The following is a 14,917-nucleotide window of genomic DNA, read 5'->3' on the forward strand; positions in this document are numbered from 1 at the left end:
AGAAAACATGTAATGAAAATTGTCAAAAATGTCTGAAATACTCTGCAGATGGCTTAACGAGGATGTCAAGTTAAGCCAAAAAGTTGGTGAGTTTTCCACAAGTTTTGGTTGATCTCACACAATTCTTTTCCCCTTAAAAATACTGAGAATATTAGTTTTAAAAATGTGTTTAGTAATAAATGATGTGCAATCAGCCTTTACTAGTTGTCAGCCCATGGAAGAATCCACAGTTCCACTCTTCCTCAAATTTTCACGTGTCATACTTCCTTTTTCATGCATCCTTGCCTTCCTATTAGCCTGAAGTAATGAAATTTGTTTGGACCGGGGCATTTTCTTTTTTTGATTGTGGAAAGTATACTTATCTTGCAAAAGTTTCAGGAAAAAGAAGTTTATTATTGAAATGCTTCTTTGACTTTATTTGACAGTAGTTTGATATAAAAGGAGAGGTTTATTAAGCCTTTCCAGGGTTTTGCCTGATTATTTGTTTTATGAGGATCCTTAACAGTATATGAAGGACCCTTTATTCAGGAGGGTACAAAATATTACCCTTTTAAGAATTGCGTGAATCTAAATCTTTTTTTAGATCCAAATAATTTTGCGGAATGTTTCGGAAATGGCTATCTTATTGGAGAATTACTTAGTCAATATGGATTACAGGTACAGTTCTTATATATTTTTTGTAAAATATTTCTCAAAAAAATTGTACGTAGGTGCATAAAATAAAAATCTTTCTCTGCAAATGTTAACCATTTTTCAAGAGGACATTCCCTTTCCAATTGCCTTTATTTTCATATTAATTAGAGTTCTATCTAGGTTTATTACTTTTTTGTTCTGTTTTTTTATTTTAGGACGACTTCAGTTTGTTCTCTCAATCACGGTATAAGATCTGTTAAAAAATATTTTTTTATTTGCATTCTTCCAAATACTATTACTAAAAATCTGTTGAAAAAAAGTTATTTCTTCCTCTCAGTTAAAATTACATAACCACAGACAGATCAAGGAAGGTCTGGCTTGATAAACAGCTTGGTATAGGATTTTAATTACGTCAGAAACATATCTGGGATGAGAAGTTTTCGTTATTGATGTCTCTAAAATTGAATATGCAACCTATTTTATGTGAATTGTTTATGCACATTCTTACTACACAGCAGGGCTAATTTAACCTAGAAGAATCTCAGATATTTCTGAATTCAAAACATTTTGCATAACTGTGTATGTATATTGGATGCTTAAACCACTTTGATCACTATAACTTGCAATTCTTTTCTTTAGATCAGCTGATACAAAATTGAATAATTTTTTCCGCATAGAACCAACAATGGCGTTACTAGACATCAAGTTTGACACAAACATGGTATGTCTGTTGCACTTGTATTTTGCAGCACCCAAAGTTGGAAGTACCAATAATGATCCTCATAACAGAATCTAGATCTCGTTGTATGTATATGTATGGCCTTTAATAAGATTTGACCATAGTATCATAGCAATTAAAAATCATTTAGTGGCCTTTCGGTTCCAGAAACTGAAGTCACCCTAATTTAAAATTTCTATTTTGTCCCCCAAACACTAGAAAATATTACCTAAAATTATGGAATATGGAATGTGTTATTGCAACATGACAAAAATGTTGTATTAAAAATCTTTTTAGTTACTATTTTACAGGGTTTTCTTTGCCATACTGTAATAGCCAGAGTATATTTCAAACTTTACTGATTAATAAGTTAAGAGCATAATAGTTTTCAATGACCGTAACAAAAGTGTTGTTGTAATATTTAACTTGTAGGCGAGAGAAATCATCAATGAGAGACCTGGAATGGCCACCAGACTACTGTACCAGTTATTTATAGCATTGGGGAAGAAGTCTAAAATGAATTTAACAGGTTTTGCTATGGAGACTATGCGACCACTTGGTCCTGCCAGGTTAGGTGTTATCGAAAGCGACATGTACAAAGAGGTTTGTAATTTAACTGATTTTATTTTTTCAGATACTATTATTGTTACTTCTAAAATAAGTTCAGGTAAATAATAACATGCAAATATAACTGCAAATACTACTTCTTAACATATGTTTAGTTTATAAAAGCAGTAACAACCAGTAATCAGTTAATCTGTCACTTAATGACAAATAATGAGTATTATTATTTTTAAATTTTAATTTTAAATTAACAATTACACAACAAAATTTAATAATTACCCAGGTGAGTTTATTTAAACCTTAACAACATACAAAATCTTATATTCTTCTTAATTTTTGCATTGTCAAATTACTGGTTACTCTTTGCTCCCATATGTGCAGCGTTGTGTTTTAAACCTATTCAGTCTGGGTTTTTCGAACACATTATGAACAGGGTGTGGGCTCAATAACTTTTGAATACCACTATCTGCTTAAAATTCAATTACTTTAATTCTAGAGCCAATTTTTACATTCTGTTAAAAGTTTTCGATAGTTAAAAAAAAGATATTTAACATATTGTTTAGTTCTTACATAATTCGCATAAAAAAATGCAAAAAATTGTCTAAAAATTCTATATTCGTCAATTTTCGTGTAAAATCCAAAAAGGAAATCAGATTAATTATGTGTCCCAAATTTACAGAATAATCCTTAATGAAAAAAATATATCCTGGGCTCTGTGTGGTATTGGACCTAAAAATCTGGCATGCAGGTGTATAGATAAATATTAACTTCCTTCCCCCCCCCCTGGATTGAATAGGGTTAACATAAATTAGAACAAGAATATTTGTATTTTGTAAGCATATTCCTTAATTGTATTTTACACCCAGAGATTGAAGACATTAGTTCCACGACAAGTTGATGTTGACTTTGATAAATTAGTGACAAAGTATGACGAAAAACAAAGAGAGGTGGAGGAGCAAGCTTTAAGAGCTAAGTATGACAAATATACAGATAATTGCAACTGAGTGCCAATATTATAAAATAAAAATCGACTGAATTTTGTGTGTTTTAACATTTAGGCAAGAAGAGGAGAGAAAGTTAAAAAAGTATCAGCAAGGCTTGAGGCAAAAAGAACTAGAAAGAGTATGGAATCCGGATTGACTTTATTGTTACAACTTTTTGGTTAATTCTGTCCGTTAGTTTGTCCAATTGTTTGTTAGTTTGAGTAAAAATTTTAGAAAATTAACTGAGACATACAATTTATTACTTTAATTATATAACTTACATTGATCCCACATCTATTTTTTTTTTATTTCTAGTCTCGTCAAATAAGAGAACAACAGGACAAAATCATGGCTAAAATTAAAGGAGCGAATGTCAAAATCCCAAAGCCCCCACAACAAAAGGTGAATGTCTGTTTTTTATCCATTTGTTTATTTATTTTCATTTATTTATCTTCAGAATGTACCAAATATGTTTTTGGGTTTTAGAAATCTGGGAAGACTCAGCAAGAGGTATTAAAGGAGAGGGAAATCCAGGTGACTGCTTTACTAAATGTTTGTTGGGTTTTATATTCATCAGAAAATGAAAACAAGTGCCATGAATGTTTTATCACTATAAGAGGTGCTAAATAAAATACGTTTGCATAACAATATGACATATGTTTTGAATTAAGATTTATTTGTGCTAATTATTGGTAAGCAAAAATAAGGTATTTTTGCCTTGCACCTTGTTTACCACATAAACCAATGCTGCTGTCTTAAAAATATCCCCTTACATACGAAGCCTGCGTGCCACATTCTGTTTAGGGCAATGGTTTGATAAACAGGTTGGGTTAGGATTAAGTTTTTATTTGGAAATACCCTTGCAAAAGCTATGTCTCCTTTTAGAGTGTTTATTGCAACATTGACAAATTTGAAAAACGTTTGCAAAATATGAGATCAATTGCATCACCAGAATCTTCAGATCAAATTAGGTATACTTCAAATTATGTTCTTTTGTTTTTGTTTTTTTCGAAATGTTGTTAACAAACAGTTTTTACAATGTCTTTTTGTTTAAGGGAAATTGATGTTGATATTGAAACATTTCTCAGCGATTCCCAAACTAAGAAGTCCCCGAAAACAAGTGACTTTGTCAAGGTATGCCACATTTCTTTATGTTTTGCTAAAGTATTATTTCTACGCATGTGAAAAGGTGGTTTATGGAAATATTATGTGTAGGGTTTTTTTACTCATGAAAATATGTTGATAATTTTTGTTGACTTTGTAAACACCAGCTGACTTATGTCATATTCATACTTTTTCTGGACACTAAAGTTTTTCTAAACCCTCTTGAACTATTAAAATGTAAATCCAAAATGAAATAAACCAACTGACCACATGCTAAAATTGGAATGAAAGTGTGAATGTAAAAGTGTGAGTTGGATGAAAAAGTTGTTGATTGCATATAGCAAGTTAGGTACTAAGTCACCTCAGTGATGTATAAAAAATTATAAAAATTTTAGCCAGAAGAAAACTTTGATTATGTGATGAAGATCAGACAGCGACTCAATGAAGATGCCAATGCACGAAAAGTAAACTTTTCTTTATCGCTGTGTGCATATTTGTAGGGGCATTCCCATAGTACATATGCATAAAGGGGAGGCAGGGATCAAGCCAAAAGTGTGCAATTGCACGAAATAGGGAGGGGGTTGTCAAGGTGAAGTAATTTTAAAACTTATGTATTTTTTACAGCAGACGCTTACTATGCAATATATTATTGTGTTAAAAAGTATTTTTAAAAATTATAAATGATTGAGTAATTAAATCAAAAAAGAAATGGAATAAAGGAAAGGGGATAATTGAAAGTATGTACACAAGAGAGGGTCCTAGCGGACGTTTACACACAAGGGCTTGGGGAGGCCTAATTTTAGTGATTTTTTGTTGGTGCACTATGAGGATGTTCCCGATGCAAATAATTCTTTCATTTTTTTATTTCTTTGGATGTTTATTGATTCGATTCTTTGTTACTTTTGATATTTCAGGAAAGAGAAAAAAGAAGAAGAAAAGTACTTGTTGAGCAAATGGAAGCACATGAAATGCAACAAGTATAAAAAAATTCATCATTGACAACAAGAAAAATCATTTTTAATAAATTTTAGTCTATTTTTTCATCTTTTTTATAGGAGAGCGCGAGGGAGAACATTCTTGTTAACAGACTGATGAGACAGTCTCAAATGGAGCGCAGAATAGCTGTGCAACTTATGCATGTTCGCCATGAAAAGGAGGTGATACGGAATAACAGGTTGTCCCTTCTTAGCAAATTTAAACAAGGTTTTTCTAAATGTTTGTTTTACATATTGAATAAGACTGCTGTTTTTCATGTATATTTACAAAAATTCTGGAAGTAGCAACCGCAGTAATTTTCGATTGTATGTTGAAGAACGTTGTTCAAGCTGACATATGTCTTGCATTGCAATCTCTGGTGACAACAAGTAGCGAGTCATCACAATCTGGCTAAACTGGATTTTTGCATTTTTAATTATATTTTTGTTGAACCAGCTCTAAATGAGTAAGCTATTAACTAACTTAGACCAGTATACGTTGTAATAAAGATTTTTGGTGTACATTATAGGCTGGAAAGGGAACGTCAGTTCACAGAAAGAAGATTACAAGACTTTCAAGATGCTCTGGAAAGGGAAGCTGTATGTTCATACAACGCTTTTAAATATTTATTTTTTATTCCTCTTATTTCAATAAGACTCTTCTAACTAGGCAATATGTCACCAAGCTAAAATTGACTATGCCAAAGATGTCCAACAAAGTCAAGAATTGCATGATTCTATTGCAAAAGAACGGGCATTACGGAAAAGTGAAAAGCATTATGGCTTATGTAGAGAGGTATGCAGCTTTGAAATACCATAGTTCAATTAAAATTACTATCTCTAAGAATGTTGAGGTATTCTAGGTGCAGGACCAAAAAATATATTTTTTAAGGACTTTAACAATTTACAACCAGATGTTACATATTCCCTATCGATATGAATACCTGGAATGTTTGTCAACTCCAGGCAAGAGCATCTGGAAATTTAGCTCCACTGACTGTTAGTTAAAGTTTAGGTTTGAAGGGATGGCACTTGAATGATGAAGGATTTTCTAGTTATTCTATATATACCATAAGACTTGTCTTTTTTGTAAAAAAGATTCACTCCTCAAAGAATATTTTATATGAAATTCCTTTTACAAGATTTTATAGTGCCTGGACTTTGTGTCTCTTGCCAAATTTCTTGTGGTCCAACTACGTGTTTCTCCAAAAATTTCAAGTAGTGTAACTACGTAAATGAATATTTGTATAAATGGTCTGTAATAACACATCTATTTTAGATCTTACTGGATATTGTTGACTTTGCATGTAAAGTGGGAGAGTACAGAGAATTAACTGAAAAGTAAGTTTTGCCAGTGATGTGTTGAAGTGGAATTTACATCTAGTACTCACTTACTACGCACACTGTGTAACAGTAGTCGTTGTGTAATACTCTGCAAATTGATTGTTTTTGTTTCCTATGTGTTTTATAAAAAGTGCAAACTAATTACTGAATCATACTTTTCTTAGGCACCTGCCACCAAAAATTGTGAGGGAATGGAAAGCATTGTTTCTAAACTCCAAGCCTTTGTATGAGAATCCTGTAAGTCATGAAAATTGTTAGTTCTGTATTTGTAAACCTGCACTTTTGGATTTGGTCCATTCACTGGTCTTTAGTTACAGTAATCACAATGATTGTATAAAAAAATGTAGTTTGCTCTCTTTCAACCAAAATTTACATTTTATTTTTTTTATTACTAGCTTTATTACTAGCTCTAAGAAAATAGGGTAATCTTATGATGAAATTACTTCATCACAACAAAAGTATATTTTAAGATTTTTTTGTGATAAAGTAACATCTTATAGTTTAACAACCATCATTGATTGGATAAGAAAGCTTTCAACACTAAAGAAAGAAAATTTGAAATTAGGCATTATTTTGGTACAATCCCTCGCTGGTTCATTGTTTTGTTTATACTTCAAGGTTGTGGAGGTTGACCCTGAAGCAGAAGAATTGCTTGCACTGGAAGAGTCTAAACAAACATTGTTGGATGAAGAAGACTTTTTAGAGTACAAGGTACTTTAAGCTAACGCCACCTATGAGTTTTTGTTTTCTAGAAAGATGGTAGATCTAGCTTTGTACTTCTTCTTTTTTTTTAGAATTTTGTTGGAGAATGGATACCTGTTGAAGGACAATCTTCTGTTGTCAAGGAAAACACTGTGCTTGGTTTTATTTTAAAACGATTGAATAATATTTTATATCCTCCCACTGTGAGTATTTGTATGTTATTTTTTTTTAATGTTTCATTGCATTATATTGTGCTCAATCTTAATTGTAAAGCCATTTCATTCTACGATTACTGTGGAAATCAGTAGATAATGAAAACTGCGTAATATACAATGCTGACAACATAGGTAAATTGTAGATTGAAATAACTCATTGTTCTACATAAATTAAACAGTGGCGCTTGAATTGAGACAGAGCAAAAAAAATATTGTTTTTTGGGGTGGCGTAAGTAATTCTTTGTTACGCTGTGATAAATCACAAAAAAATGTCTGTTGTAACTGCAACATAGTAGCCACTACATTTAGAATAAATTATGCTTCTCTTTTTAATTTTCGGATTTAAGTGTTGCTAACTTCTTCGATGTTTCGCCTTGACATATTTGTAAAGAAAATGTGCCAAAATTAGATCTGACTCTTTGAAAGGTGCAAAATTATTATTTTTTGTATAGCTTTTCTCTTACGATTAAAACAATTTGAGGTCATTTTTAAAGATCTTTCACAGTTATGTAGAAATTTTCTTTTTTAAAAAAATCTTTATTGGTTCTCAAAATAAAAATAATTTTTCTTATAATTTTTGCTAATTTTCCAAAATTAAAACGTTAGCTACTACCACCCTGGATATAATTTTCGGGGAACTACCCATGGTTCAACTCTTTCCTGACATTGGAAAACAGCATTACTTGGGCAGTACTGTGCAGTCAGTAGGCTGCAAAAGTCCTACTTTGGCAGGGGTGTAGGCCTTGAAACCGATGTGTTGTAGCTACACTCTCTCCATTGTCTATATTATGAACCAACCTGGAAAGGCTAGAAATAGGGTGGAATTGAAGCATGTTGACTTCAGCAAAATTTAACACACTTTAACACCAATTAATCTAAGATCTTAAGTCCTAAGTCCGCTATGAACAGTTAAAAGTAAATTTTGACAAGTTTTTAGGTCATGGTACTTATATATATATATATATATATATATACTATATATATATTGCTATATATATATTGCTGTTATTGAGCATAATTATAGTAACAAATACTAAAATATTCAAAAAGCCAAACTGAATGGCCAAGAAATACTTCAACCTTGGCAAAACTGTTAAATACAAATAAATACATACCACTCAAAGCTAGTTCATGCATGGGCACAAAATGCATTTAAATTCTCGTAGTTAGAATAATTAGGTGACCAATAAAGTTATCAGCAGACCAATTTCGATATGCTTGACCAGTCTGAATATGCTTAAAAGGCAAGCTTGTTGAATAGAAATCCTGTTTTATTATAATGTCTTAAAAATTATTACTGAAAATTTCATATTTAACTTTGGATTGAAAAATATACTGTATTTTTAATATATTTATTACAATTAGCCTCCACCTCCAGAACCTGAGTTTCCAGCTTTTCCAATCAAAGTTTGTGTCCTTGGCAAATTCTTTTCTGGCAAAACACGAGCAATACAACAAATTGCTTCCAGTAAGGGAACTTGTTTTTGTTGTAGTATTTGCTTTTATATCTCTTATTTTCATTGTCTGATTTATTGCAGTTATGTGGATTTTATTCTGTACATGTGTAAATACCCTTGGAAAAGAATACATACTCAGTGAAGAGCATGGAAATTTTCATGTTGTGTTTTTACTTTAGCTCATCGTATTCAATTACTGGATGTCGAAGTAATTGTCGATGATGCTTTGGAAGCATGGAAGTGTCAGGAAATGATACCCCCAGTGTTAGATATTGAGGTAAATTGTGTTAAAACAGGCACGTAGAAAGTAGAAATAAGATTTTGATTGCTAGACTGCTTAGATCATCAAAAAATGATGCAAGTTAGGTATTATTAGGTAAAATAAAGTCTTGTCGTTTCTTTTGCTAATTATTTTTTATTTTCGGATGGAGGGTTATGGTTGATACTCAGACTCAATTACTATGGGCTTAATTTTGTGTTCCTTGTGTTTACATCATGCTTAGCAATGCCCTGTTCTTCTTCATTCTTAAATGCCATCCTCAGCAAATAATTTCTTAATTATTTTTGTTTTATGTCAAAGCTTGCATCAAGGGAGTCTTGCTCTGAATTAAAACTGGAATGTGATGGTGAAATAGTATCTGAAAGCAAGGAATGTCAAGAAACAGAACAAGTTGTACTACCTGAAAAAGTGATGGAAACTACTGGCCAACCAGGTACTCTTTTATAAAAGAGTTATTGAGGTTAATATATCATAATTGATCATGATTTGAAAATAGGTCTGCCAAATATTTTTTCCTAATTTTGTTATAGTATTTTTGTGATACACTTAACTTTTTGGATGAATTTTCACATGAATTAAAGGACTCCCATATAATTAAATAATTAATAAAATTATCAGTCAAATGTTTTGCTTGTTTGTGCATATATTTTGTTTTCAGTGTTTGTGAAAATTTTGCAAAGTTTCAACTTATTCTAAATTAAGTCTGGAAATAATCTTTGCTAGACTTTTTGCTAGATTTGTGCAAATTGATCGATACTCACAAAAATAATTCTTTTTAAACCAGAAACTATCCTGTGAATCTATATTATAATACCTGTATACCTCTGTCGGTCACGCAAAATGGTAGCTTAGTTGCGCAAGTAGCGAGACGCACATGATGCAGTATAAAAAGGATGGGCGAACCTGTGGATTTTCCACGGGCTAACGACTACTATAATACTATTTCCTCAAGTATTTCTGACCCTCCTATTTCATACCGTATATTATATTTCATATAAAAAACCATTGGTAAAAAAAAAACTACCACTTACTCCCCTCCCCAATAACCCCTTACCAAGTGTAGTGAAAGTTTTTCATAATTTTAGTTAAAACATTATTTGTATTTAATAGAAACTAACGAGGATGAAAATCCTGGAAAAATAGTCACACGAAACAGTGCAGCTGCTTCAGCTACACCTGATACCAGCTTAAAAAAGGGAAGCATAGCCATGACAGAATCTGATACTTCCCTACATCTCACTGAATCAAAAGAAAATGTAATGTTTTTTATTTGAAGTTAATTTTAGTGTTCTCTTTATATACAATACTTTTTTACATGTCCAATTTCATGCAGTTTGACATTTTCATCTTTTACAGCAATTAACACTTCGTGCAAAGTTGGGTGGCAAGGCAAATGTTTATTTAAAGAAAGGACGTGGAATTCCAGATTCTTTACTTGTTGATATTTTAGTGGAACACATTAGGTATAATAATATTTCCTTAGTGCATTTCAGCTAGTTAAGAAAAGTGACTTGTAACTGCTCCAGATTATTTGCGGTGTAAACTATTGATGGCATTTTACCGTATCAAATACTAACAAGCAATCTCTATGGTAGAACCTTTATCAAGGTCTTATTGAGCAGAATTTATTCAATCTTACGCTAATGATATATACTCTGATTCTAATATTAAAATTTAATTATATGTGCATGTGACTTTGTGGATTTAGAGTTCGCTTCGTAATCAAGAGGTCCTTGGTTCAGTTCACAATGCAGGCATATTTAGCAAGTGTTTATACCATAGCTTCGGGTCAACCCATGCTAATAGAGGAAAATTGGTTAGGCAATTCTAGTGTATACATCCAGAACACAGGACCCACATTGATAACAGTATTACCAACACTGAAGTGGCTATATCATGTATAAATATTTTGGAATAATAATAATATACAAATTCATTATTTTTTTTTCTTCAACTTCATATAAATAATATGGTATTATGTATTTATACAGGAACATTCCAGATGGAACAGGATGGATTATTGATGGCTTCCCAATGAATATTCAACAAGCCAAGGTATATATTTATATAAAAATTTCTTAGAATATCAGGTATTTTGTGTACCCTGTAAGCCAAAGTAAATTTGTCATCCTCTAAGTGTGTTTAGTTCTAATGTGCAATACTACCAGAATTTTTGAGACTTGCACTACATTTTTTCTGCTTTTACATCAAAGCACATTTCCACATTAACATTTTTCCCAATAACTTGGCAAAATGTCTGTTAAATAATATTTTTGTCTTAGTTACTTGAAAAGGCATTGACAGGATACGAAGCTGCTCCAAGTCCTCGCAAATCTGTGGTGAAGAAAGGGAGGAAATCTCGACTTGCACCTGACCCATATCCACCTGCTGAGGTATGTTTTATATGTTGTGTTTTCCAGACTTGTAGTTTGTCATACAATTATTAATATAGATTATAAGCTTTCAAGATTTTTACAATGTCATGGAGTTAAGGCTTAATCCAATGTTATTCTGAACGATAGCACAATGTAACTATTTCTAATTTGGTGTAAAGGGAAAAATATTACATAATTAGTATAAAAAGCTAAAAGTTGAATAACATTGCATATATGTGGCACCACAGTCATGTATATATTAAATCCTGTTGGTACTTGTTGGCAAAAAGGTATGTTGTAAGGAAGTCCTTGTGTCATGTTGCAGGATCGTTTACAACATGTCCTAAGGAGATAGCTTCAGATCGATTACCCAGTGGTATCTTTTGAAAAGTTGATTCAGATTCAACTTGATCTATACTCGTTGCAACATTTGGAAATCTAATGCACAAGTTAGCTAAGGCTGGAAAGGATATTGTCTTTTATTAAAGCGTTCTAACTCAACTATAACATGTAATATCAGGCACATTTGAAGAATGCAATGTGATGCTAGTGTCATTCATTTTTTATTTTTTAAGGTGAAAGTACCCAAGAGTGGTATCGATGTTGTTGTTTTATTCGATGTGTCTGACGAGGTTGTTTTAAGAAGAGCAGAAGGAAGATCTTGTAAGTATTCTTGACGTCAGCATATCCAATTTGAAATACCGTCTTTGCAGACATTTGTTTTATTTTTCCATACCTATGGATAAAATATGTACCCTGTGTTTTAATTTTCTTGTTGTTTTTGTGCTAGATGATCCAGAAACCGGGGAGGAGTTTCATGAAGAATTTAACCCTCCTCCGGAGGGTTGCTATACTGGTTTGCAGAGCAAGAATAAAGTTAATGCAGTAGTTGATACTTCCAACGACAAAGAGCAAGCTCAAATAAGGTTGCACTTTTCTATAGAATGATTTTATAAGAACCTAAATAAATAAATAAAAACAAAACAAAAAACATGATCAATATGTCATTTAAGTCACATTAAACGCATAAATAAACTGTTGTGATTTCTGTACTTAAATTTTGGTTTGCGAAAATTGAATACTGCCGTTTATTTGAGATTTTGTCTTTAAAAAAACCCAAAATATTTTAACGTCAGGGACTGTATAAAAGGATTAAATCACTCAACTTCTGCAAGCAACCTTTGAAAAAGATATAAAAATTCTCACATAGCTTTACACAGCACGTAATTTATATAATGCCCTATTTTTTTTGTTATATCCGATAGATTGACTACATTTCAAGATAACTGGCCTAAATTGGAAAAATGGTTCAATCGCTTTAATGTCTTACAGACAGTAGATGCGGACACTTCATATGGTAACTGTTTAGAAATATTAATTGGCACGTGGCCTTGTGGCTATGGAGTTCGCTTCGTAATCACAAGGTCTGTGGTTCAGTCCACAGCGAGGGAAAGTTTAGCAAGTTTCTTTAACATAGCTACAAGCCAACCCATGCCATGTGAGAGAAAATGGGTAGGCAATGTCAGTGTTTAAAATATATACATTCTAAACACAGGACCCACGTTGATAACAGTGTTTCCTACACTGAAATGGCTATATCCTGTATAAATATTCAGAATAATTATAATAATTATAATAATATATTTTTTCAGTATCTATTTGGTTTTGCCTTTATGAAAACCACATAAAAGTGTAGTAGCACATATGGGAGGTAATCTAGAGGCATAACATATTGATTTTAAAAATTTAGAACAAGTCTAACATTCTAGGCTTGACATGGCTTGTATATAAGAAAGGTTTTTTTTTAAAAAAAGACCCCAAGAATTGGTTCACAATTCTTAAAAAATATTAGGAACTTTACGAAACTAGAACAGGGACTATCTACTACGTTGTTGTCATTAACTTTTCATCAAAGCTTGTTGTACGAATTACGTGTCAAATATTAATTAGTAAAAATTAAACGAGAGCAACAACCATAAATAAAATATAAACAAATATGGCTATTGTAAAAAATTGTAAAGAAAAACATGCAAAACTGTTAAAGAAACTGACAACAAGCATTACACATACAAAATTTTACAACAAAATATTTGCTTTTTCTTCGTTTTTTCAGTAGTATTTTTATATTGCATTTTTACTAGGTTAAATTATTCGACACTCTACCACACAAGGTTTCTTTTTTGAGTTGCACATTGAAAAAATAATGATATTTTCTTCCTTGTAAATGGCACCGTCCTTGTTATGTAAGGTCTCTATTATCGTTTGATAAAAATTTTTTCAAAAGTTAATGACATGTTCATTACCGAAATATTTAAAAAGAATTTTCTAATGTATTTTACCTAAAACCTCAATCGAGAGAAAATTTTGCTTTCGATTGGATAGAGGCCTATATTTACATTTGATTAATACTGTTTTGGTTCATAATAGAACATGAAGTCATGTTTTGTTCTATTGATTGTTAAACATTCTTAAAATCATTTGCGTAAAATCCAATCAAAGCTTGCTGTCATGTAGACCATGTAACAGCCCTCTTTAATAAACGCCCCTGCAAAAAAAATTATATAAACTCCTCTCTCTATTAAACGCCCCCCCCCCCTAGTGTGATCACAGCAAGCGTTAATTGGAAAAAATATGTTTTTTATTAAAAATAAAGCTTTGTCTTTTTTCTTAATACTTATTTATATTCAAATAATATTTTTCGTAAACGTCCTTTTTTAACGCCCCCTCTAATAAAACCCCCCTAAAAATCCTTAAATTTTATAAACGCCTGGGGCGTGCATGGAAGAAAATACGGTACGTGTGCATTATAAATGTTGCTTTTTTAGAAGATGTATGTTCCCAACTAAAAGACATTTTGGACTCTACACTACAAAGAGTGAGTAATTTACAATAATTTTCTTGTTTTCTCAAACCGCTCGAATCGGTCAAATTGAACACTTTGCCTGCAGTCTTCAGTACATGCTTAAAAGTGAAAAATACAAACAAGTCAGTCCTTTATGAAGTAAATTCAACCAAAGCTGGAGCATCAAATAAGCAGGCATGTCTTTTTACTGCTGTGTACAATGTCACTTGATTCCATGTTAACACTGCCTTATAATCTTTTATTCAGTTAGTGACGCCTGTACCAGAGGATGAACCAATACAGCAGGTAGTCTAGTTTGCTTTTATCATTCTGCAATTCTTAATTCAAATTTATTATTAAGTAAAATGTTTCCATCACAATATTGAAGGTGTTTTTTTAATTTGTCTTTTCAGAAAATAGATGAAGAAGTAATTGCAGAAAATCTAGGTAAAGTTTTGTTAATTAGCTTTGACAAGCAGAGAAATAGTGGAAGAGGTTGTATATAACTAGTTATACGCCTTTGAAAATATTCTTTAAATGAAGGAAAAAGTTTTTACTACATTATTAACATGGCATTTCTTAATTTTGGAAAGATGGCCATTTTTAAGTTAATGTTTGAAATGACGGATCGGGATCAGCTGAACATTACAACTGTGAAAACTATGCAAGAAAAAAACCATTCAATATCGCCTGTTATTCCATTTACATTATGGTACTCTCCACAAC

The 14,917-nt window shown here is 31.8% G+C and overlaps 1 protein-coding gene across 1 annotated transcript in view; it reads left to right on the forward strand.

Moving 5' to 3' along the window:
* Positions 1 to 14,917, forward strand: part of LOC130629655 (sperm flagellar protein 2-like) — a 26,601-nt gene continuing 11,684 nt past the window's right edge. The window contains exons 1-33 of the mRNA XM_057442935.1: positions 1 to 86; positions 584 to 657; positions 849 to 877; positions 1,273 to 1,354; positions 1,784 to 1,954; positions 2,782 to 2,888; positions 2,974 to 3,037; positions 3,214 to 3,300; positions 3,385 to 3,432; positions 3,784 to 3,869; positions 3,954 to 4,032; positions 4,398 to 4,466; positions 4,917 to 4,979; positions 5,058 to 5,176; positions 5,507 to 5,576; positions 5,647 to 5,772; positions 6,256 to 6,317; positions 6,485 to 6,557; positions 6,939 to 7,031; positions 7,115 to 7,225; positions 8,603 to 8,705; positions 8,874 to 8,971; positions 9,275 to 9,407; positions 10,085 to 10,230; positions 10,331 to 10,437; positions 10,966 to 11,029; positions 11,257 to 11,367; positions 11,925 to 12,012; positions 12,140 to 12,275; positions 12,615 to 12,706; positions 14,175 to 14,224; positions 14,459 to 14,497; positions 14,605 to 14,638. Of these exons, the coding sequence (XP_057298918.1) occupies positions 29 to 86; positions 584 to 657; positions 849 to 877; positions 1,273 to 1,354; positions 1,784 to 1,954; positions 2,782 to 2,888; positions 2,974 to 3,037; positions 3,214 to 3,300; positions 3,385 to 3,432; positions 3,784 to 3,869; positions 3,954 to 4,032; positions 4,398 to 4,466; positions 4,917 to 4,979; positions 5,058 to 5,176; positions 5,507 to 5,576; positions 5,647 to 5,772; positions 6,256 to 6,317; positions 6,485 to 6,557; positions 6,939 to 7,031; positions 7,115 to 7,225; positions 8,603 to 8,705; positions 8,874 to 8,971; positions 9,275 to 9,407; positions 10,085 to 10,230; positions 10,331 to 10,437; positions 10,966 to 11,029; positions 11,257 to 11,367; positions 11,925 to 12,012; positions 12,140 to 12,275; positions 12,615 to 12,706; positions 14,175 to 14,224; positions 14,459 to 14,497; positions 14,605 to 14,638 (2,872 nt within the window). The 5' untranslated portion in view covers positions 1 to 28. The remainder of the gene's footprint in view (positions 87 to 583; positions 658 to 848; positions 878 to 1,272; positions 1,355 to 1,783; positions 1,955 to 2,781; positions 2,889 to 2,973; positions 3,038 to 3,213; positions 3,301 to 3,384; positions 3,433 to 3,783; positions 3,870 to 3,953; positions 4,033 to 4,397; positions 4,467 to 4,916; positions 4,980 to 5,057; positions 5,177 to 5,506; positions 5,577 to 5,646; positions 5,773 to 6,255; positions 6,318 to 6,484; positions 6,558 to 6,938; positions 7,032 to 7,114; positions 7,226 to 8,602; positions 8,706 to 8,873; positions 8,972 to 9,274; positions 9,408 to 10,084; positions 10,231 to 10,330; positions 10,438 to 10,965; positions 11,030 to 11,256; positions 11,368 to 11,924; positions 12,013 to 12,139; positions 12,276 to 12,614; positions 12,707 to 14,174; positions 14,225 to 14,458; positions 14,498 to 14,604; positions 14,639 to 14,917) is intronic.

The sequence above is a fragment of the Hydractinia symbiolongicarpus genome, chromosome 2, assembly GCF_029227915.1.
Source record: "Hydractinia symbiolongicarpus strain clone_291-10 chromosome 2, HSymV2.1, whole genome shotgun sequence".
In the NCBI taxonomy this organism is placed as follows: domain Eukaryota; kingdom Metazoa; phylum Cnidaria; class Hydrozoa; order Anthoathecata; family Hydractiniidae; genus Hydractinia; species Hydractinia symbiolongicarpus.